The sequence below is a fragment of the Nicotiana sylvestris genome, chromosome 11 (genome assembly GCF_000393655.2).
Source record: "Nicotiana sylvestris chromosome 11, ASM39365v2, whole genome shotgun sequence".
Taxonomy (NCBI): Eukaryota; Viridiplantae; Streptophyta; class Magnoliopsida; order Solanales; family Solanaceae; genus Nicotiana; species Nicotiana sylvestris.
In genome coordinates this window covers 149679299-149703234 of record NC_091067.1, presented here as the reverse complement: position 1 = coordinate 149703234, position 23936 = coordinate 149679299, and the positions used below count along the sequence as shown (strand labels likewise).

The following is a 23936-nucleotide window of genomic DNA, read 5'->3' as shown; positions in this document are numbered from 1 at the left end:
ATAGCACATCATTTGATGGTTTGAGGACTTGAGTAGCTTCACTTAATGTATTATGACTTGTACGCGTGCTCAAAATTGGATTTTGGGAAGTTCGGAGTTGATTTAGAAAGAAAATTCTCATTTCGGAAGTTTTAAGTTGGAAGAATTGAATAACATTTGATTTTTGAGTAAACGACCTTGGAATCGATATTTGAAGTTTTTAACAGATTTGTATGATGATTTTGGACTAGGGCGTATGTCCGGATCGAGTTTAGGATGACCCGGGAGCGTTTTGGTGCCTATTGTGGAAAGTTGGCATTTTGGAAGAATTTCATAAATTTGGGTTGAAGTGTATTTTAATGCTATCAGTGTCCATTCAGAATTTTGAGCCTAGGAATAGCTTTTTATGGTAATTTTGGTCTTAGAAGCACGTCCATATGTGGATATGGAGGTTCGTAGGTCATTTTGGGGTCATTTGGCGGAAGTTAGAACTCAGTGGTTTTTGGAAGTTTGATCAGGAGTGGAATTTTTGATATCAGGGTCGGATTCCAATTCTTAAAGTTGGAGTAGGTCTGTAATGTCAAATGTGACTTGTTTACAAAATTTGAGGTCAACGGGACGCGATTTGATAGGTTTCAGCTTCGGATGTATAAGTTTGATGTTCTTAAGTTCATTAAGCTTGAATTGGGGTGCAATTTGTGGTTTTAGAGTTGTTTGATGTGATTTGAAGGCTCGACTAAGTTCGTATTGCATTTTGAGACGTGTTGGTATAATTGGTTAGGGTCTCTAGAGCCTCGGGTCCGGATGGTCAACAAATCGAATTTGGATATGGAAAAAGAGCTGAAGCAAATGGGCATCTGGTGTGATCGCACCTGCGTGAAAAGGGCCGTAGGTGCAAGCCCACAGAAGTGGCCTAGTGGTCGCAGAAGGGAGTGAGGGACTGGGAGTTCGCAGGTGCGGAAGATATTCTGTAGAAGCAGATGCGCACTTGCGGGTGAAGGAGCACAGAAGCGTAGGAGCTTGCCTTGGGGGAGATTCGCACCTGCAAGGAATCCTCCATAGAAGCGGAGGCGCCAAAATGGCTAAAGGACCGCAGGTGCAAAGGCCGAGTTGGGCAGTGAGTTGTTTTAATATGGGATTTGGCCTATTTCTTTTATTCTATCATGGTTTGGGGCGATTCTTGGAGAGCTTCAAGTGGACGCTTTCATCATCAATGTCAAGTAAAGTTATCCCCACCTATTGTGAGTTAAATACAAGGATTCAAGCATGAAAATTTGTAGAAATTTGGGATTTTGAAGAAAAACCTATAAATTGATATTTTTGGATTTTGACCACGAAATTGGACATGGAATTGGAAATAAATTATATATTTGGGTTCGTAATATCATAGGTAATGGTTATCTTCGAAATTTTTTGAAATCCGGGCACGTGGGCTCGAGGGTTGCTTTATCAACTTTTCGAGCAGAATTGGGAATTCATCTAAATTGATTTGTTATGAGTATTACAATATATTTTTAGTTATTTGCACATTGTTTGACTAGTTGTGGAGTGACAAGCATCGGTTTGAGGTGTTGAGGGGCTTTGGAGCCGGTTATGGAACTTCAGAGCTACGTAATTCTCCTGTCTAACTCTGTGAGGGGGAAACTACCCCTAGGTGTTGGAATTGATATTTGCCACTTGTTGCGGGGGATACATACGCACGAGGTGACAAGAGTCTGTACGTGTCTATATTCATGTTATTGTCCAGGTAGACTCAGATTCACGCCATGCTATAACTTTACTATTTGAGTTGTCTCTTGCCTATTAGATTCCTTTACTACATGTTACAATTTGAGACTAGACTTGCGTAGAATGGTAGACTCATTATTGTAGAGATCAGATGAACTTCATTATTTTCCAGAGAATAATTGTACTCCTCTTGCGAATTCCCTTCGCATTATGCGTTCTCATCGAAGGGTTTCCCTAAAGCTTTCGTAAAACTCACATTTCCTTTGGTGAGTCGGGTTAAGGACCCTTCAAAGCTTCTTATTTTAATTGGATCAGACCGCTCGCCTCGACAGGATAGATACATCTATGGTTCGTATTGTTTGACCCTCGGTCGTGTGCAAACCTTATGGGATCGGGTCATTTGCCTCGACAGGATTATGTACCACACTCTCATGGGAGCGAGCCATTCACCTCATCAATATATAATAGATGTATCTATTGTTATATACTAGATTATGATGGGATCGGTCCGTACGCCTCGACATTTATGTAAAAATACTTCTTTGCGATCGTGCGTATTATTTGTCAAAAGGCTAGTGCATCTGAGAGTTTTCCTTATTTGAATTATGATGACCCATCTAGTGAAATGAGGACACTCAGGATAAGTGCGGATTGAGTTCGTTATATTTTGGAAGGAGCTATTATTATTTCTAAAGCAAGTCCAGAGTAAATTAGAAGAAGTCAGATCGATTAGCAATGGTTGAATCGGCATGATGGTGGCAATGATCAGTTGCTTCAATGTGTTAAGTTATACATCTGATTTGTGGCGGTACGTGCGAGGCTTGACAACTACCTTAATTTTATTGGTTTGGGAAATATTTGATTCTAATGGCCTTATTATGTAAATGTATTCCAAATGAGTAATGGCGGCTCAAATCACGACCTGAGGTTTGTATTTTCAGCGGTTATGGAAATTTAGTTGAGTGTTGCAATGGTTGTTCTGAAATGAATTAAGTGAAAGGTTTATAACTAATTAAGCATTTTATCCCCACTAGTGGTTCAAAGGTTATGGTGAATGTAGGTACTATCGCATAGCGAGATGATAAGTGCAGTGAACAGCAGAGGGAGTGGAAGTTGAAGGTCAGGGTTGCTGTTTGGTATTGATAGAATGTCACGAACTCGGATGAGTAGGGGGTGAATTCAAATATAACGACCCTACCGGTCATTTTGAGCTCTAGCACATCGTTCGGCGGTTTGATTCGATGAGTAGCTTCACTTTAGGTATTATGACTTGTGCGTGTGGTCGGAATCGGATTTCAGGAAGTTCAGAGTTGATTCGGATGGAAAATTTTAATTTTGGAAGATTTAAGTTGGAATAACATACTAAGGTTTGACTTTTGAGTAAACGGCCTCCGAATCGGGATTTGAAGGTTCCAATAGATTCGTATGATGATTATGGACTTCGGCATAGTTTTGGATAACCCGGGAGCATTTTGGCGCCTATTGTGGAAGTTGCCATTTTGGAAGGATTTCATGAATTTGGGTTGAAGTATATTTCAATTTTATCGATGTCATTTTGGGTTTCCGAGCCTGGGATAGCTCTATTTGGTGATTCTGGTCTTAGGAGCGTGTCCAGTTGTGGGTTTGAAGGTCCGTAGTTCATTTTGAGGTCATTTGGCGAAAGTTGAAAGTTAGACGTTTTTGGAAAGTTGACCTGGAGTGGACTTTTTGATATCGGAGTCGGATTACAATTTTGTAAGTTGGAGTAGGTTCATTATGTCAAATGTGACTAGTGCGTAAATTTGAGGTCAATCAGATAGAAGTTGGAAGTTCTAAAGTTTATTAAGCTTGAATTGGGGTGTGATTCATGGTTTTAGTATTATTTGATGTGATTTGAAGGCTCACTAAGTTCGTAATGTGTTTTGGGATTCGTTGGTATAATTGGTTAAGGTCCCGAGGACCTCGGGTGGATTCCGAAAGGTTAACGGATCGATTTTGGATTTAAAGAAAAATGTTGATGTTTCAGCTTCTGGTGCGACCACACTTGCGTTTGACCAGCCGCAGGTGTGAGTCTGCAAGTGCGAGATATGGCTCGCAGAAGAGGAAGGGCCAAAGTTACAAATGACCTGCAGAAGCGAAAAAAGTTTGCGCACCCGCGACAGCGTAGGTGCGAAGGCAGTGGCTACAGGTGCAGAAGAAGTGTCGGGGAAACGAATGTGCAGAAGTGGCCCAGGAGTCCGCTAGTGCGGGAGTCACTGGGTGGAATTCTTAAAAGAATGGGGCTAAGCCATTTTTTGCCATTTTTCTTCATTCTTGCCCAATATTTGGAGCTTCTTGAGGGGAGTATTCACCTAGCAACATGGAGGTATGTTAATCCCACCTATTGCAAGTTAAACACTTGGTTTATAAATGGATTTAAACATGGAAATTTGTAAAAAATTTGGGATTTTGGTAGAAAAATTAGAAATTGATATTTTTGGATTTTAACCACAAAATTGGACATGGAATTTGGAATACGTTATATATTTTAGTTCGTAATGTTATGGGTAATGGTTATCTTCGAAATTTTTTGGAATCCGGGCAAGTGGGCCCATGGGTGACTTTATCGAATTTTCTAGCGAAGTTGGGAATTGATTAAATTAATTAATTATGGGTATTAGAATGCATTTTGATTGGTTTGCACATTGGTTGCATAGTTTTGCACTGTCAAGCTTTTGTTTAAGGTGTTAGAGTGGCGTCGGAGCCGGTTATGTATCTTCGGAGCGAGGTAAGTCTCTTTTCTCACCTTGTAAGAGGGAATTAACTCCATAGGTGATATGATTTAATATGTACTTCTATTTGTGGGGTCTACATACACACGAGGTTATGAGATTCCGTACAAAGCTACTAATTGTACTTATGTCCGGGTAGTCTAGGACTCAAATCATGTTATACTTGCGATGTTTGCACCCTACTTGTTAATTGAATTGTTTAAAACATATTGGAACTTGATAAAGGAATTGTAAAAGGTTAAACTGCATTTACTTGAGTTTTAGACGGGTCACTTGACAGTTAATGAGAATTGATATTTCTTTGAAAATTAACCCTTAATAAATCTTGAATCGGTTGTTTTAATGTGTTGTCTCTTCTTGTGGAGTAGGCCGAACATCTAAGTGGCAGATAGATGCATCTATGGTTCATGTACAACCCTCGTCAGTGCACAATTTATATTTATATGTTGGAACGGGCCATGCGACCTCGGTATAAATCGTGCATAAAATTTCTTGGATTCCAATTATAATCAATATTGTTTCATTGGCTTCAAAGATTAATATGTTAAAATGATGGAAATCAAATTGGGATTTACTATCGTGAAAGAGATATTTGATTACTAATTGTTCTTAAGTTTTTAGCTGTTTCTACATAACTCATGCTTAATTATAATATTGATATTTTATGGTTAGCCCATAGTAAGTGTCGTAGTCGACCCCTCGTCATTACTTCTTCGAGGTTAGACTAGATACTTATTGGTAACACACTGATTTACGTACGTATACTACACTTGCTACACATTTTTGTGAAGGTACATTGATGCCCGGTGGTCCTTTGGGTGCAGAGGCACGAATGATGCAGGGACTTACCGCGAGCTGCATTTCATGGTACGATCCACAGCCAACAGAGTCTCCTTTAGAGTTATATATTCTCCTGTCTAATTTGTATTCCAGAAAAATGTTGTATTTTATTTCACTTCCTAGTTTATGGTCATGTACTTGTGACATCGGGTTTTTGGGAGTTCTTATGGGTTGTTCATTATTTTAGTTATGAGAATATTATCATTTATTTGTAAATTTCACTTCTTACTATTTAATAGAAGGAAATTATGATTTCAAAAATACTAAAAGGAGTAATTAAGTTAATAATTTATTGTTAGCTTGCCTGATAGCGGTGTTAGGCATCATCACAACCTTTAATGGATTTCGTGTCGTGATAGCTTGGTATCAGAGCATTAGATTCACTTCTATCACATTAGTCATGACCAAGTCTAGTAGATTCTTGCAGATTGGTACAGAGACGTCCGTACTTATCTTCGAGAGGCTACAGGGCTGTTAGGAGCACTTCCCTTCTTGATTCCTCATCGTGCGATTTGATTCCTTTGAGGCTTATGCTTTTATTTCTTTCCTATTTAATCTTATGTGAGGTGAAGTGTTTGTTATCAATTGGCCATCAAGGAATTGTAATGATACTACAGATGTGGTGCAGGGTGTTTCTCCCTGCGTAATCGATTGGGCTATTGTCGTCGCATTGCAGAAAGTTGTCCTGTCGTTTTAGCTCAGTGTCAGTATTGCCTATGGTTTTGAAGTTGGGCACTGATTGTTATGATGATTCATGCATTGCTATCGTGTATTGTAGGTGCAATGGTAGGGTGCTTAGTTATGGATCGTGACAGGAATGACTGATAGAATGATTTCTCAATTCACAGCTTAGAGGTTCAATAATTAGTTCCGGCGGAGGAAAAGTAATCGGACTACAAATGCTCCGGTTTGGGTTGATGGAGTAACAATACTTGGTATTTTCGAGCGGGTGAAATTCTTCATTTGTTACGTGCTGTCGTCGTCCTTGATTGAATGTGATAAGTTCTCCAGTGTTATGGTCTTCTTCAATTTTCCTTTAGGATAGGGTATTGTGAAATGGTGTAGGGCAAGTGGCTGTCAGAGATCGTGGTGTGCAGTGGTTCATGGTCAAATCGGTGTTCTTAGTGTTGATGGCTTGAGAAGGATGATCTTCGGAGACTTTTAAAGTTGGTAGAGATCTATTGGTTTGAGTGGGAGGTGTCTTGTGGTGGTTAAATTTCTAGAAGGCCAAGTGTGAGAAGCAGAAGTTAGGTAGTTGCTTAAAGGAGAGGGTTTGACCAAGGTGGGAGAGTGGCAGAGTAGCATAAAAGTTTTGTGGTAGGATAGCCACACACCTAGAGAGAAGTTTAGGGAAATTGGGAATCGTAATGGACATTGACTAGGTCGGCGGATTTAATTTGGAATGTTGGCTACTATACTGGGGGAATATTAGATGTGACATAAAGGAGTCTGCTTGATATGAAGAGGAATGCGACATGAATTCGGGTTGGAATGTATTGTCGCATTTTTAGTGATGTCAATGGGGAGTGAACAGAATGGTACAACTGGTGAATACCCATGGGCTAAGTAGGGTTTACTGATTTCGTAGAGATTGTACCTAGTACAATATCGTTGGAAGATGTCGGCATGGCATTTCCATGGGTGGGTTATCTCTAGTGAGCAGATTAGCGGTTGTATGGCGTTGAAGAAACTTCTACGAAAAATTTTACCAGCTATTCGGTAAGAGGCCGAATGTGTGAATATGGTTAGTGATTCTGAGTGTTCATAAAATGTTTAATAGAGAGATTTCAAAAAATGAATTGGCGGTTTGATTGTGCAAAATCATGTCAAGGGGGAAGAAGGAATCTTGGTGGGTTCCAGGGTTACATAATTGTAGCTTCAAGCTAAGTGGGAGAGACCCAACATCTACGATTGGATTGCATCGTTATCTACTTGTGAGGTTCTTGGTTATCGACATATTGGTGGGTTATTACGACTAAAGAAACAAAACATCAGTGGTAATTTGAGCAAAGGATTTAGGGAATATATGCTATATTTGTCCTTATCGATTCATGTTCATTTTTGGGAAGAGTCATAGTTTCTGCTTCAGGTGGAAGTAATGTACACGGGAAAAGAATTCAGTTGGAGCTTCTTGTTAGGGTGTTCATGTGCTAGCAGAGTACTAGAGTTTGACTTATATTCAGGGCCATATCAGAGTAAGCGACTCTCAACAATGGTCTTAGTGGGTTCAAGAATTTGAGTATAGTGCCTGAGGACTTGGAATGAAATAAGTAGAATATGTGATGGTTGGAATAAGTAGCTTCGGATTCACAAAAGGCCTTCCATAATGGGTGTACCAATTGGCGACTCTATTGTGTGCTTAAGGAGAATATGAGATGGTTTATGGGTATTGAGATGATGTGGTCTCGTGGATTGGGTCACTCGGGATGAGTGTTGTTGGGTTTTGTTACGTTTATGAATGGAGCTATTATTATTTCTAAGGCAAGTTGAGAATAAATTGGAAGAAGTTGGGTCGGTTAGTAATGGTTGAATCGACATGATTATGTCCTTGATCAGTTCCTTCAACGTGTTAAGTTATATATGAGATTTATGGTACTAAGTGTAAGGCTTGATAGCCACCATAATTCAATTGATTTGGGAGGTATTTGGTTCTAAGGACTAGGTTGAGTAAATGGATTCTAGAATAGCCATGGCGGTTCAGATTGCGACATGAGGTTTGTATTTCCTGTAGCTTGAGAATTCAGTTGCGTGTTGCATTGGTTCTTCTAAAATGAGCTAAGTAAGAGGTTTCTATATGATGAGGTGTTAATTCTTTTAGTGGTTCAGAATTTATGATGAAATTCATGTACTCTCGCGTATTGGCATATTAGGTGCAGCGAACGGCATAGAAATTAGAAGTTTAGGATCAAGGTTGCAGTTTAGTGTTGACAAGAATGTCATGAGCTCGGATGAGCAGGAAAAGATTCAGATATTTAGAGTAAGCTGATATTATCTTTAGCGTCAGCTGAGATCGGTGTCCTGTGTAAGAGGCTTTGTGTACTGATTTTGCGAATTCTTGAATTGCTTTATAACATTAGTGTGGCCGGTGGTATGGATGTGTAGACTTGTTATCCAGTGCGGAAGGTCGTGGGAGCGTATCCCACGGGAAGATTGTATAAATGTGACATGTAGTCACTTGATTGATTAAAGATTGAAACCAAGTATGGAGATTATGGTACTATTGCTAATGTGAGAGTTTAGGCCTATAAGGCGCTCTATTCATTTGGTTGTGAATTGTGGAAGTCTGTCCCAGATTCGGCGGTTGTTCTTGTGTGTCATAGAAAAAGGTCATTGTGGATCCTTGAAAGGATATTAGCCTAGTGCGGTACGATCAGGATCGGCTTGAGGTCCGTGGATGGATATAAATGTAAATGTGGGCTCTATATCAGGCCAGATGTGTTCATTTCAGCATAGCGTTATTTATGAAGGAGTCCTTGGGCTTTGGATGTTATTTCTATCATCATCGATTCTAGGAAATACTTTATTGTGCCATGTGGGTGGTGAGACGGCTTGGTTTGTCGCACATGTGTTGTGGTCCCATGTATCTTGCGGTGTTATATGAGCAGGATGACTCTTGAGATGCAGGTCATTTATTGCACCTTAGTCAGGCTTGAGTTTTATAACGCATGATGCTATCTGCCTCCCTAGGGTTGGTATTATGCACTTAGCGATCTTGTGGTCGACATTCGGATATTTTGTAGGTATGAGCATTCAAGCTCGGTAAGTATTTCCTTATAGATTATTGTGTGTGAATCGGGTGTCACGCCTCCACGGGTATGTTGTTTGGATAGGGTGGAACACCGCCATAGGTATCATGGTTGGATCCGGTTGCATGCTGCAATGAAATGACGTGTGGATCGAGTTGCATGCTGCAACAGTCTGAAGTTGAGTAAATTTCCCTATATCTATTATGTGTGTTTTGTTTCACATTTTTTTAGGGAGGTTCATAACATCGTTTTCGGCTGTAGTTCTTTTCAAAAGTTCAGTCTTCCTTATGTAACACATTTGAGTTTGTAGCTTGTTGGCACATTCGAGCATCATATGAGATCTTGATCAATGTTTGAGGTGGCTCATTGCCGAGCAACTTGTACTGGGTGAGACGAGATTATTGGTCTTTGGATCAGTGTGATCGGCTTTATGTGAGGCCTATTAAAAAGGAAATATCGTTATTCATTTTAGAATAAGGTGACGGTTCTAGTTAGGAGGAAATTCACCATAATTTGTGATTCAGCAGGCGGTTATGAGTTTCTACACATCCTTTCAGTCGTAGCAGTATTGCGAGAGTTGAAACATGGCTTATATTTGTTATAAGGTATCCTACGGGCTTCTGGCCAATGGATATTTCAGCTATTGTGCTTGGGGGAGATTTACTTGGGCAAATGAGTTATGTGGTGCATGGTGTACTTTCAGCGGATGAGCATGGTCATCTTGGGTTCAGTGTCTGGTGATTAACACGGCATTCATATTTTAAAATATAGTATCGTGGAGAATTCTGGATGTTGGAATTTGGTTCTAAATCTTGTTAGCTAAGGTAGTAGGAAGGATCTTTAGTCAGGCTCGAGCTAATATGCTCAACTGGGTTATGGTGACACGGGTAGGTGCACAAATAGTTATTTTGGACAATTCTGGAGTAGTTCTTAGCACATTCGAGGACGAATGTATGTTTAAGTGGGAGAGAATGTAATGACCCGGTCAGTCATTTTCATCTCTAGCATGTCGTTTGGTGGTTCGAGGCCATGAGTAGTTTCACTTTAGGTATTATGACTTTTACCTGTGGTCGGAATTGGGTTTCGGGAAGTTTAGAGTTGATTCGGATGGAAAATTTTAATTTTGGAAGCTTTAAGTTGGAAGAACTAACTAAGCCTTAACTTTTGAGTAAATGACCTCGGAATCGAGATTTGAAAGTTCCAATAGGTTTGTATGATGACATTGGACTTGGGCGTATGTCTAGATTGGGTTTTGGACGACCCGGGAGAGTTTCGGTGCCTATTGTGGAAGTTTGCATTTTGGAAGGATTTCATGAATTTGGGTTGAAGTGTATTTCAATGTTATCGATGTTTGTTTGGAATTCCGAGTCTAGGAATAGCTCTGTATGGTGATTCTAGTCTTAGGAGCTCATCTGGATATGGATTTCGAGGTCTGTAGGTCATTTTGGGGTCATTTGGCTAAAGTTGGTAGTTAGAGGTTTTTGGAAGTTTGACCGGAAGTGGACTTTTGATATCGGGGTCGGATTACAATTTTGGAAGTTGGAGTAGGTCCGTAAACCCAAATGTGACTTGTGCGCAAAATTTGAGGTCAATCATATGTGATTTGATAGGTTTCGGTGTCGAATGTAGAAGTTGGAAGTTCTAAAGTTCATTAAGCTTGAAATGGGTGTGATACATCGTTTTAGCATTGTTTGATGTAATTTGAAGGCTCGACTAAGTTCTTAATGTGTTTTGGGATGCGTTAGTATAATTGGTTATGGTCCCGGGGGCCTAGGGTGGATTCCGGAAGGTTAACTGATCAATTTTGGACTTAAAGAAAAATGCTGAAGTTTCAGCTTCTGGTCAGACCGCACTTGCACTTGACCATCCGCAGTGTGAGTTCGCAGGTGCGGGATATAGCTCGTAGAAGCAAAAGGGACATGGCTGCCAAGCACCCACAGAAGCAGCAAAAGTTTGCGCACCCGCGACAGTGCAGGTGCGGAAGAAGTGCCGCAGAAACGAATGCAGAGAAGCGGCCTAGGAGTTCGTGGGTACTCGAGTTGCTAGGCAGAATGCTTAAATGAATTAGGCTCAGCCATTTTTTGCCATTTCTCTTCATTCTTGGGAATTATTTGGAGCTTCTTGAGGGGAGTATTCACCTAGCAACTTGGAGGTAAGTTAATTCCGCCTATTGCAAGTTAAATACTTGGTTTATATATGGATTTAAATATGGAAATTTGTAGAAAATTTGGGATTTTGGTAGAATATCTAGAAATTGGTATTTTTGAATTTTGACCACGAAGTTTGACATGGAACTTGGAATGACATATATATATTTGAGTTTGTAACATTATAGGTAATGTTTATCTTTAAAAGTTTTTGGAATTCGGGCACGTGGGCCCGAGGGTGACTTTATCGAATTTTCAAGCGGAGTTAGGATTTGTTTAAATTGATTAATTATGGGTATTAGAACTCATTTTGATTGGTTTGCACATTGGTTGCGTATTTTTGGACTGTCAAGATTTGGTTTAAGGTGTTAGAGTGGCGTCGGAGCCGGTTATGGAACTTCAGAGTGAGGTAAGTCTCTTTTCTAACCTTGTAAGAGGGAATTAACCCCATAGATGAATTGATTTAATATGTACTTCTATTTGTCAGGGCTACGTACGCATGAGGTGACAAGAGTTCATACGAAGCTAATAATTGTACTTATGTCTAGATAGTCTAGGACCCAAATCATGTTATACTTGCGATGTTTGTATCCTACTTATTAATTTAATTGTTTAAAACATATTGGAACTTGATAAAGGAATTGTAAAATGTTAAACTTCATTTACTTGAGTTGTTGACGGGTCACTTGACTGTTAATGAGAATTGATATTCTTTTGAGTATTAACCCTTAATAAATCTTGAATCGGTTGTTTTAATGTATTTTCTCTTCTTTAGGAGTGGATCGAACGCCTGGTAGTAGATAGATGCATCTATGGTTCGTGTTTTTCGACCCTTGGTAGTGTACAGTTTATATTTATATGTTGGAATGTTCGCACGACCTCGTCATAAATTGTACGTACAATTTCTTGGAGTCTAGTTATAATCGATATTGTTTCATTGGCTTAAAAGATTAATTTGATAAAATGATGGAAATTAAGTTGGGATTTACTATCAATGAAAGAATTGTTTGCTTATTTCTTGTTCTTGTGTTTTCTGTTGTTTCTACATAACCCATGCTTAATTATAATATTGATATTTTATGGTTAGCCCTTAGTAAGTGTCGGAGTCGACCCCTCATCACTAATTCTTTGAGGTTAGACTAGATACTTACTAGGTACACGTTAATTTGCGTTCTCATACTACACTTGTTGTACATTTTTGTACATGTAGATTTATGTGTGGTGGTCCTTTGGGCGCGGAGGCGCGGATGATGCGGGGACTTACCGCGAGCTGTATTTCATGTTACAATCCACAACTAGCAGAGTTTCCTTCAGAGTTATTTATATTCTCCTATCTAATTTGTATTCCGGATAGATGCTGTATTTTTTTTCACTTCCTAGTTGATGCTCATGTACTTATGACATTGGGTTTTGGGAGTGCTTACCGGTAGTTCAATATTTTACTTATGAGAATATTATCATTTACCTGTAAATTTCATTTCTTACTATTTAACTGAAGGAAATTATGATTTTAAAAAAAATTAAAAGGAGTAATTAAGTTAATAATTTGTTGTTAGCTTGCCTGACGGCGATGTTAGGCGCTATTACGACTTTTAATGGATTTTGGGTCGTGACATCAGATTTAAAAGCAAGCTGGCATTTCTCTTTAACGTGACCTGAGAATGGTGTTTTGTGGAAGAGGCTTTGTGTACTGACTTGCAGATTTTTAATTTGTTTTACAGAATTAGAACGATTGATGGTATGGATGTACGGACTTTGCTACCTGAGCGGAAGGTCATGGGAGCGTGCCCCACGAGAAGATTTGTATAAGTATGACATGTTAGTCACTTGATTGTTAAAGATTGAAACCAAGTATGGAGATTATGGTACTATCGCTAATGTGAGAGAGTTTATACCTGAGGGGCGTTCTATTCCTTGGGTTGTGGACCGCGTGAGTTTGTTCTAGATTTGTCGGTTGTGTTTATATGTCATGAATAGGTCATTGTGGATCCTTGAAAGGTTATTAGTCTAGCATAGTATGATTATAATTTGCTTGGGGTACGTAGATGGATATAAATGTGAATACGTGCTCTATATCAGACCGGATGTGTTCATTTCAACATTACGTTGCTTATGGAGGAGTCTTCGGGCTTTGGATTTTATTATGTCATTAGCTTTTCCATGTAAATGAGATGACTTGATTATTCACACATGTGTTCTGGTCCCGTGTAGTTTGCGGTGTTATACAAGCAGGATGGCTTCATTTATTGCACCTTAGTCGTGCTTGAGCTTTTTCGAGTATTATGGTATCTGTATCCTCGGGGATGGTATTATGCACTTGGCGTGCTTGTGGTCGACATTCGGGTATTACGCATGTAAGAGCATTCTAGCTGCGTAAGTATTTCCTTGTAGATTATTATGTGTGGATCAGGTTGCACGCTGTAACAGTATGATGTTGAGTACAATTCCCCATATCTATCTTGTGTGTTTTGTTTCTCATTTTCTGATGAAGGTTCATAACATCTTTTCGGTTGTTTAATTAGTTACTTGGGTTGAGTAGTTCTTTCCAGAGTTCGTTTTCCTTATGTATCACATTCGAGTTTGTAGCTTGTAGGCACATTGTGGCATCATATGAGACTTTTGGCAGTGTCTAGGGTGTCTTATTGCCTGAGCTACTTGTACTAGGTGAGACGAGATTATTGGACCTATGATCAGTGCGATCGAATTTATATAAGGCATATTAAAGAGCAAATATCGTTATTTAGTTCAGAAATATAATTTGTGATTCAGCAGGTGGTTATGAGTCTCTGCACATGTCTTCCATCGTGGTAATATTGGGAGCATTGAAACAAGGCTTATATTTGCTATGAGGTATCCTATGGGCTTCAGATCAGTGGAAAATTTAGTTGTTGCTTAGGGAAGAATGCCTAGGGCAAATGAGTTGCACGTTGCAAGGTGTGAATTCAGTAAAGGTATACATTAATGCTTGGTGCAGTGTGCAATGATTGATATGGTGTTCATATGTTGGAAAAATATCTGGTAGAGAATCTCAGATGTTTTGGAATTTGGCTCTAAGGCTTATTTGACAAAATAAATAGGACGATCTTCAGATTGACTCGAGCCAATGTGCTCAACTGGGTAGTAGTAGCACGGGTAGGTGCTCAAGAGGTTAAATAGTAATTTCAGACAACTCCGCAATAGTTCTTAGCACGTTCGAGGATGAACGCATGTTTAAGTAGGAGAGAATGTAATGACTCAACCGTTCGTTTCGAGCTCTAGCACATCATTCGGCGGTTTGAGGCCTTAAGTAGCTTCACTTCAGGTATTATAATTTGTATGCATGGTCAGAATTGGATTTCTGGAAGTTTGGAGTTGATTTGGAATAAAAAATATCATTTCGAAAGCTTTAATTTGGAAGAATTGAATAAGGTTTGATTTTTGAGTAAAAGACCTCGAAATTGGGATTTTAAGGTTCCAACAGATTCGTATGATGATTTTGGACTTGGGCATATGTTCGGATCAGGTTTTGGGTGGTATGGGAGCTGTTCGGTGTCTATTGTGGAAAGTTGGCATTTTGAAAGGATTTCATAAATTTGGGTTGAAGTGTATTTTAATGCTATCAGTGTCCGTTTGGAATTTCGAACCTAGGAATAGCTTCATATGGTGATTCTGGTCTTAGAAGTGCATCCAGATGTGGATTTAGAGGTCTATAGATCATTTCGGGGTCATTTGGCGGAAGTTGGATGTTGGAGGTTTTTGGGAGTTTGACCGAGAGTGGACTTTTTAATATCGGGGTCGGATTCCAATTTCGGAAGTTAGAGTAGGTCTGTAATGTCAATGTGAGTTGTATGCAAAATTTGAGGTCAACCGGACATGATTTGATAGGTTTCCACATCGGATGTAGAAGTTTGAAGTTCTTAAGTTTATTAAGCTTGAATTGGGATGCGATTCGTGGTTTTATAGTTGTTTGATGTTATTTGAAGGCTCGACTAAGTTTGTATTGCATTTTGAGATATGTTGGTATAACTGGTTGGGGTCCCGAGGGCCTTGGATGGATTCTGGATGGTCAACGGATCGAATTTAGATTCGGAGGAAGAGTTGAAGCAGCTGCGCATCTGGTGCGTTTGCACCTGCGTGAAAAGGGCCGCAGGTGCGAGCCCGCAGAAGTGACCCAGTGGTCGCAGAAACGGAAGGGATAGAGGAATTAGGAGTCCACAGGTGCGAAAGAGTTTCCGCAGAAGGAGATGTGCACCTGCGGGTGAAGGAGCGCAGAATTGGAGGAGCTAGCCTTTGAGGAGATCCGCACCTGCGAAGAGTCCTCCGTAGAAGTGGAGGCACATAAGCAGCTAAAAGACCTCAGGTGCGAAGGCCAGGCTGGGCAGTGAGTTGTTTTAAGACGGGATTTGGCCCATTTCTTTCATTCTCTTGGTTTTGGACGATTCTTGGAGAGCTTCAAGTGGAGGTTTTCATCATCAATGGGAAGGTAAGTTATCCCCATCTATTGTGAGTAAAATACAACGATTTTATATGGATTCTAGCATGAAAATTTGTAGAAATTTGGGATTTTAAAGAAAAACCACGAAATTGGATATGGAATTGGTAATAAATCATATATTAGAGTTCGTAATGTTATAGGTAATGGTTATCTTCAAAAAGTTTTGAAATCCGGGCACGTGGGCCCAAGGGTTGCTTTATCAACTTTTCGAGCGGAGTTGGGAATTCGTCAAAATTTATTTGTTATGAGTATTAGTGTATATTTTTATTGATTTGCACATTGTTTGACTTGTTTTGGAGCGACGAGCATTGGTTTGAGGTGTTAGAGGGGCTTTGGAATTTGGTTATGGAACTTCGGAGAGAGGTAAGTCTCATATCAAACTCTGCAAGGGAAAAACTACCCCTAGGTGTTGTAATTGATATTTGCTACTTGTAGCAGGGGCTACGTACGCACGAGGTGATGAGAGTTTGTACAAAGATATATTCATGTTATTATCTGGGTATGTAGCGACCCGACCGGTCGTTTTGAGCTCTAGCGCATCGTTCGGTAGTTTAAGGCCATGAGTAGCTTCACTTAAGGTATTATGACTTGTACGTATGGTCGGAATTGAAATTCAGGAGTTCGAAGTGTATTTGGAAAGAAAATTCTCATTTTGGAAGCTTTAAGTTAGAAGAATTGACTAAGGTTTTATTTTTAAGTAAACGACCTCAGAATCGAAATTCGAAGGTTCCAACAGATTCATATGATGATTTTGGACTTCGGCGTATGTCCGGATCGGGTTTTTGATGACCCGGAAGCATTTTAGTTCTTATTGTGGAAAGTTGGCATTTTAGAATGATTTCATAAATTTGGGTTGAATTGTATTTTAATGCTATCGGTGTCCGTTTGGAATTTTGAGCCTAGGAATAGCTTCATATGATAATTCTGGTCTTAGGAGCACGTCCGTGTGTGAATTTGGAGGCATGTAGGTCATTTTGGGGTCATTTGGCTAAAGTTGGAATTTGAAGGTCTTTGGGAAGTTTGACCGGGAGTAGACTTTTTGATAACGGGGTCGGATTCCGATTTAGAAAGTTAGAGTAGCTCCGTACTATCAAATGTGACTTATGTGTAAAGTTTGAGGTCAATCGTATGGGATTTCATAGGTTTTGGCATCAAATGTGGACATTTGAAGTTCTAAAGTTCACTAAGATCTAATTGGGGTGAGATTCATTGATGTTTTTTGATGTGATTTGAGGCCTCGTGAAAGTTTGTGTTATGTTATGGGACTAGTTGGTGTGATTGGACAGGGTCCCGATGGCCTCAGTTGTGTTTCGGGGTAGTTTCGGTCGATACGGGCTGTTTTGGATACTACTATTGCTGGTTCTGGTGTTGTCCTTCGTGAACGCGAAGGGAGTCCCGCATTCACGAAGTAAGGATGTTTTTACTGCTGATGGTTGTTCATCGTAAACGCGGCATAGGGCCTGGAACAGCCTACGCGAACTCGAGTGAGCTACGACAAATGCATGGAAGGAAGAGGGTGGGGCTTGGAGTAGTTGGCCTTCACTAATGTGGCTAGTGGAATGCGAACGCGAAGGGTGGTGGTCACAAAGGTTCGCGAATGCGACCAAGCTAACACGAACGTGAAGAGGAAATTGGAGGCAGTATTTTTTTTTGGCCTTCGCGATCGTGATGATCTTTCTGCGATTGTGAAGAAGGGCGGACCTGGGCAGTGAAGTTTAAAATGGGAATTCGGCTATTTTCATTTTATTTCCTCCATGGGAGCCGATCTTGGAGTGATTTTGGAGCACCACTTCCAGCATCAATCATAAGGTAAGTGCTTACCACCGGCAACTCGTCAAACAAATCATCAATATGTGGCAACAAGTACTTGTTCTTAATGGTAACTTTGTTCAGCTAGCGGTAATTAATGCACATCCGCATAGTCCCATATTTCTTCTTCAGAAATAATAGTGGTGCACCCCAAGGTGATACACTTGGTCTGATGAATCCCTTTGCTAGAAACTCCTCAAGATGTTTCTTTAACTCCTTCAAGTCTTTCGGTGCCATACGGTACAGTGGGATAGATTTAGGCTAGGTACTTGGAGCCAAATCAATACAAAAATCAATATCATTATCTAGTGGCATTCCTGGGAGATCATAAGGAAAATCATTGGAGAACTCCCGGACTACGGGCACTGAATCAATCGTCGAAGCCTCTGCGGTAGTATCCGGAACATAAGCTAGATAAGTTAAATAACCTTTCTCGACCATATGTCGAGCCTTCAGAAAAGAGATAACCTGACCAGATGTACTGACAGACGAACCCTTCGACTCCAATTCAGGCAGCTCTGGCATCGCTAAAGTAACAATCTTGGCATGGCAATCAAGGATGGCGTAATATGGGGATAGCTAGTCCCTGCCCATGATGTTCTCAAAGTCGATCATATCAAGCAACAGAAGATCCGTTCTAGTCTTATAACCACAAAATGTGAAAACACAGGAATAATAAATCTGATCCACAACGATAGAATCTCCTACAAGAGTGGACATATAAACAGGTGTGCCTAAGGACTCATGAGGAACATCCTGTAAATAAGAAAACAGAGATGACACATATGAATAGGTAGACCTTCGATCAAATAATATCGAAACATCTCTAACGCAGATAGAAATAATACTTGAGATCAGGCATCTGAGGCCACTGCATGTGGTCGGCCCGAAGAAGCATAAAACCTAGGTGGAGTGCCAACTGGTTGGCCCCCTTTGACAGGGTTGTAGCTGGCAGGTCTCCACCTGCCTGGCCTCCACCTCTAGGATGCCCCTACCCCTTGCCCTCCACCTTTAGGCTGCCGGACAGCTGGTGTTGTAATCATGGGTTGCTGGCCCTGCTGCGATGCCTTGCCCCATAGCCTAGGACAAAAAGACCTCGATCCAAGCCCTCAATCTCAAAAACTTACTCCGCACATGACTAAAATCTCCGCATTCAAAACAACCTCTCGGTACGGTGATATGTTGGCCTGAATTCTAACCTTGATGGCCTAAGTACCCACTGGGAGAACCCTGAATAGCTATTGGGTTGTAAGAACTCTCTAGCATGGCACATAAATAGGCACTAGAAGAACCCTGATGGTCTGGGCATCCACTGGAAGAACCCTGAATAACTGGTAGGCGGTAAGAACTCTCTATGCATGGCATTTAAATAAGTCGCACTAGGGCACCAGAGGAGGTGGCAGTGCTGGATATGTGGGTCTGCTAGGCTGACCCCTCCCAAACTGACCTCTACCCCTAGTCAGCGCACCTCTAAACTCTCCAGAATAATGGACCCGCTTTTTCCGCTGCATTTTCTTTGTACCTCTCTAGCAGTAACCCTCAATCCTACGAACTATCTCCACTACTATCTGATAAGATGTCCCCATCTCAACCTCCCGGGCCATAAAGGCTTGAATACCTGAGTGCAACCCCACAACAAAATTTTGCACTCTCTCCACTTCTATAGGAAGTATCATAAGTGCATGGTGAGAAAACTCAGAGAACCTCGCCTCATAATCGATCACTAACATCTCACCTTGCTAGAGCTACTCAAACCGAAGCCGCAACTCTTCCCTCTAGGAGGGTAGAATATACCTATCCAAAAAAAGGCGGGTAAACTGATCCCAAGTCATAAGAGGAGAACCTGCTTCTGTTGAGAAGATGAGACTGTCACCACCTACGGGCCCTGCCTTTTAGATAGAAAGTAGTGAAATCCACCCCATAGGACTCCAATATTCTCATGTTGTGCAGTTTATCCCTACACCGATCATTAATGTCCTGTGGATCCTCATGTCGCTCACCCCCAAAGACAGGAGAGTGTAGCCTAGTCCTTCTATCTCATAGCTTCTGTGGTTCACCGGTCGCAACTGTCTGGGCTCAGGTACGACTGCTGCTACTATCTGGGCCCTGCCCAGGAATAGTGTGCCTGGTGTCTGATATACAACAGTTTCTTTCCCAAGAGCCTGAGCAGTAGAGGTCTTAGCTCCCCCTCCCGCCTGAGATATGTTCGGGTGTATTGAAAATAAGCCAAACTGGGTCATAGTATCCATGAACCACAATATACGGCCCATAAACTCCTGAAAGCCCGGTGCTGACATGAAATATACCGGGGCTGGCTCTACTGTAGGCACATCTCCCTACTTCTCAATATTGGTATCCTCCATTGGATCCACTAGTGGTACAACTGGGGTAACTCTGGGACGTCCTTATCCCCTACCTCGGACTGGTTCCCTCCTTCGGCCTCAACCTCGGCCTCTAGTAACCTTTGGATTTTCGATTTCTCATTTTGAAATTGGAGGATAGAGGTCACTTGAGGTTGAGCCCAATTGGAGATTTCCGTTTTCGATTCGAGTTTCGCCATTGCTTCGCGGTCTTCGCTTCGAAATTGTTGCTTTTCTCTCGAACATATTTTGTGTATTTGGAGTTTGAATCTGTTGTCTCTCAAAACCTTAAAGGATTTTTTGGCTCAATGGTGCAAACTCCACCGCGTAAAATCTTGGTTATCGTTGCCGGGAATTCTTCGATCGTCTTCAATACATCGGGTTTCACTCTCATTTGCTTTGTTGAATCAATCCGATTACGTACAATTGCTAATTTCGGGATGATCAACTTTTCATTCTTGATTCCTCGGTCAAAACATCAATTGGGAATCTTTCAATTCGAGTTCTCTCTGAAGCCACCATTATTGTTTCCCCTTGTCCGTTTGCAATCTAGGTTCTACTGTTCCTCTCTTGTTTTGATATTTTAATAGTTTGATATTGTAGCATAATAATATCTCCTTGCCTGTCTATTTTGTTCTTGAATCCTTAATTAGTATTTGCCCTAGAATTGTCAAATTAATTGCATTAGTGATAGCTTTGCCTACTTGTTTATACTGTTATCTACCTGTTTACATCTTTCTTTTGAATATTTTATTTTGGATCTTTATTGCATATTTTCTTTGTGACCTTTAGTTATAGATTATAGCCCCTTTAGCTCTTGTATTGTATTTCTACACCTATTTTTTGTTGTATTGTATTTTATTCTTGTTTTATTTCTCACCTGTTTGTCTGACCTTAGTTGAGATTATAGTTCCCATTAGTTACTTTATTTTATTTTTTCATTGATTGTTTTTCTGTCTTTCTATTAGTGTTTTAAGCTTAAGGTTTCATCTATCCATTTTAATTATGTGTTTGCATAGGGGTAGTTTCTTAGACGTGGTAGCTTCATTGTTCTAGTGCCAGCTCGCGTTACTGTTCTCGTAGTAGCGCCTTTGAGTTGTTTTTAGCTTTCGGGTTCGTAGCTTGTAGTACTTTGTTCCCGCTACTTGTTATAAGTGGTAGTATTTACCTAATACCTTTTCCTTATAGTAGCGGTAGTGAACGATGTAAGAGTGAGGTTATGTCCTCGGGTGGGGCTGGGGTTGGGGTCCAGGGGTGGAAGGGGGTAAGAAAGCCTCTAGGCTGAGAGTTGGGTCTTGGAACATTGGGACATTGACGGGGAAGTGTATAGAGTTAGGTAAGATTCTTCTGAAGAGGAAAATCAACATAGCGTGTGTTTAGGAGACTAGATGGAAGGGTACTAGGGCACGAGATGTAGAAAGGTTTAAACTATGGTACTCAGGAAGCGCTGGGGGTAAGAATGGGGTAGGTATTTTAGTTGAAAGGGACCTCAGTGAGCTCATGTTCGAGGTTAGGAGGGTAAATGATAGGTTGATGAGTATCAAGCTGGTAGTTGGTGGGTTTACTGTAAACGTGATTAGTGCATACGCTCCTCAGGTAGGTTTGGACCAGGAGGTTAAGAAGCAACTCTGGGAAGATTTGGACGAGATGGTGTGTAGTATTTCGCACACAGAGAAGTTTTTCATTGGCAGAGATTTCAATGCCTTATTGGGGCTAGTGCTAGGGGTTATGATAATATGCATGGCGGGTTTGGTTTTAGGGTTAGGAATGAGGGAGCGAATTCACTATTGGATTTTGCTAGAGCTTTTGATTTGGTTATAGCTAACTTGAGTTTTCTGAAGAGGGAAGAGCACCTGGTCACTTTCCAGAATTCAATGGGAAAGACTCAGATTGATTATCTTCTCTACAGTAAATGCGATAAAGGTCTGTACACTGACTGCAAGGTCATCCCAAGTGAGCACCTCATGACCTTACATTGGCTCCTAGTTATGGACCTGGAGATCAAGAAGAGTAGGAGGAAGAAGGCGAGGTGCAAGAAACCTAAGATCAAGTGGGATAACTTGACCAAGGACAAAGCTTAGGAGTTAGGGGAGAAGTTGTTGGCTATGAGGGCCTGGATAAGTAGGGGGAATGTGTCTATTATATGGTTCGCGACTACGAATTACATTAGGGTAGCTGCTAGAGAGGTCTTAGGGGTAACGAAGGGCTCTCTTGGGGGTCATAAAAGGGACTAGTTGTGGAATGGAGAGGTTCAAGGTAAAGTGAAAGCTAAGAAAGCTGCTTATTTGAAGCTAGCGGAGAGTACAAACGAGGAGGAAAAAAGGACTTATCGGGAGTGTTACCGAAAGGCAAAGAAAGAGGTGAAGTTAGTAGTTATGATGGCTAAGAACGTGGCATTTGCTCATTTGTATGAGGAGCTCGGGAGCAAAGGCAGGGATAAGAAGTTGTACCGGTTGGCCAATTTGAGGGAGAATAAGGCCTACGACTTAGACCAAGTCAAGTGCATCAAGGATGAGGATGGAAAAGTATTGATGGATGAGGCACTTATTAGGAGAAGATTGTGGGCATACTTCCATTAACTGTTGAACGAGGAGGGGGATAGATGCATTGTGTTGGGTGAGTTGGAGCACTCCGAGAGTTGGCGGGATTTTGGGTACTGTAGGCGGATTACGGTAGAGGAGGTGAAAGGGGAGATGCGTAAGATTTGTAGGGGCATAGCGACGGGGCCAGACGAAATCCCGGTGGAATTTTGGAAGAGCGTGGGGCGAGCAAGTTTGGAGTGGCTCACTGGGCTGTTTAATGTTATTTTTAAGATGAAAAAGATGCCCAAAGAATGGAGGTGGAGTACGATGGTTCTGCTTTACAAGAACAAGGGTGATATCCAAAATTGCAACAATTATAGGGGTATCAAGCTATTGAGTCACACTATGAAGGTTTGGGAGAGGATAGTGGAGGCCAGGGTGAGGAGGTGCGTGTCTATTTCCGAGAATCAGTTTGGATTCAAGCCAGGGCATTCCACCACGGAAGCGATTCATCTGGTAAGGAGATTAGTGGAGTAGTATAGAGAGAGGAAGAAGGACTTGAATATGGTGTTTATTGACCTTGAGAAAGCGTACGATAATGTCCCGATGGAGGTCTTGTGGAGGTGTTCGGAGGTTAGCAGCATTTGGTAGCATACATTAGGGTGATTAAGGATATGTATGATGATGCTAAGACACGGGCGAGGACTGTGGGTGGTGACTAAGAGCATTTCCTTGTGGTGATGGGGTTGCACCAGGGATCGACTCTTAGCCCATTTTTATTTGCCTTGGCGATGGATGCACTGTCGTGACACATCCAAGGGGAGGTGCCTTGGTGCATGATATTTCCCGGTGATACAGTGTTGATTGACGAGACACGAATCGGAGTTAATGCGAGGTTGGAGGTTTGGAGAAAGACCTTGGAGTCTAAAGGTTTCAAACTGTGTATAACCAAGACAGAATACTTGGAGTCCAGATTCAGTGATGGGACCCATGAAGCAGACATAGAGGTAAAACTTGATGCTCACGTTATCCCCAAGAGAGCGAGTTTTAAGTATCTCGGGTCTATTATATAGGGTAATAGAGAGATTAACGAAGATGTCACACATTGCATCGGAGAGGGATGGATGAAGTGGAGGCTTGCTTCCGGTGTTTTATCTAGTAAGAATGTGCCGCCAAGACTTAAGGGTAAGTTTTATAGAGTGGTGGTTTGACCGGCTATGCTGTATGGGGCTGAGTGTTAGCCAGTAAAGAACTCCCACATACAGAATATGAAAGTAGCAGAGATAAGGATGTTGAAGAATGATTAAGAATGAAGCTATCTGGGATAGAGTGGGAGTAGCCCCCGTGGAGGGCAAGATGCGGGAGTTGAGGCTGAGATGGTTATGACATGTTAAGAGGATACGCATTGATGCTCCTGTCAAGAGGTGTGAGAGGTTGGCCATGGAGAGTTTGAGAAAAGGTCGAGGTAGGCATAAGAAGTACTGGAGAGAGGTGATTAGACAGAACATATCGCTGCTTTACCTCAATGAGGACATGACTCTTGAGGGAAGGGTGTGGAGTCGAGGATTAAGGTAGAATTTT

General features: G+C 41.2%; 1 protein-coding gene across 1 annotated transcript; it reads left to right on the top strand.

Moving 5' to 3' along the window:
* The first annotated feature begins 21366 nt into the window (after positions 1–21366).
* Positions 21367–21914, top strand: LOC104229809 (uncharacterized). Its single transcript, XM_070162113.1, has 2 exons — positions 21367–21429; positions 21525–21914. The coding sequence occupies exons 1-2, from the start codon at positions 21367–21369 to the stop codon at positions 21912–21914; spliced, it is 453 nt and encodes a 150-aa protein (XP_070018214.1).
* The last annotated feature ends 2022 nt before the right edge of the window (positions 21915–23936 follow it).

Bases quoted from the DNA above. Each gene is read 5' to 3' on its own strand.
- LOC104229809 (XM_070162113.1), top strand. From the start codon at position 21,367: ATGAGTATCAAGCTGGTAGTTGGTGGGTTTACTGTAAACGTGATTAGT. The intron at 21,430-21,524 runs GTAGGTTTGGAC...TTTCATTGGCAG, and splicing joins TTAGTGCATACGCTCCTCAG to AGATTTCAATGCCTTATTGG.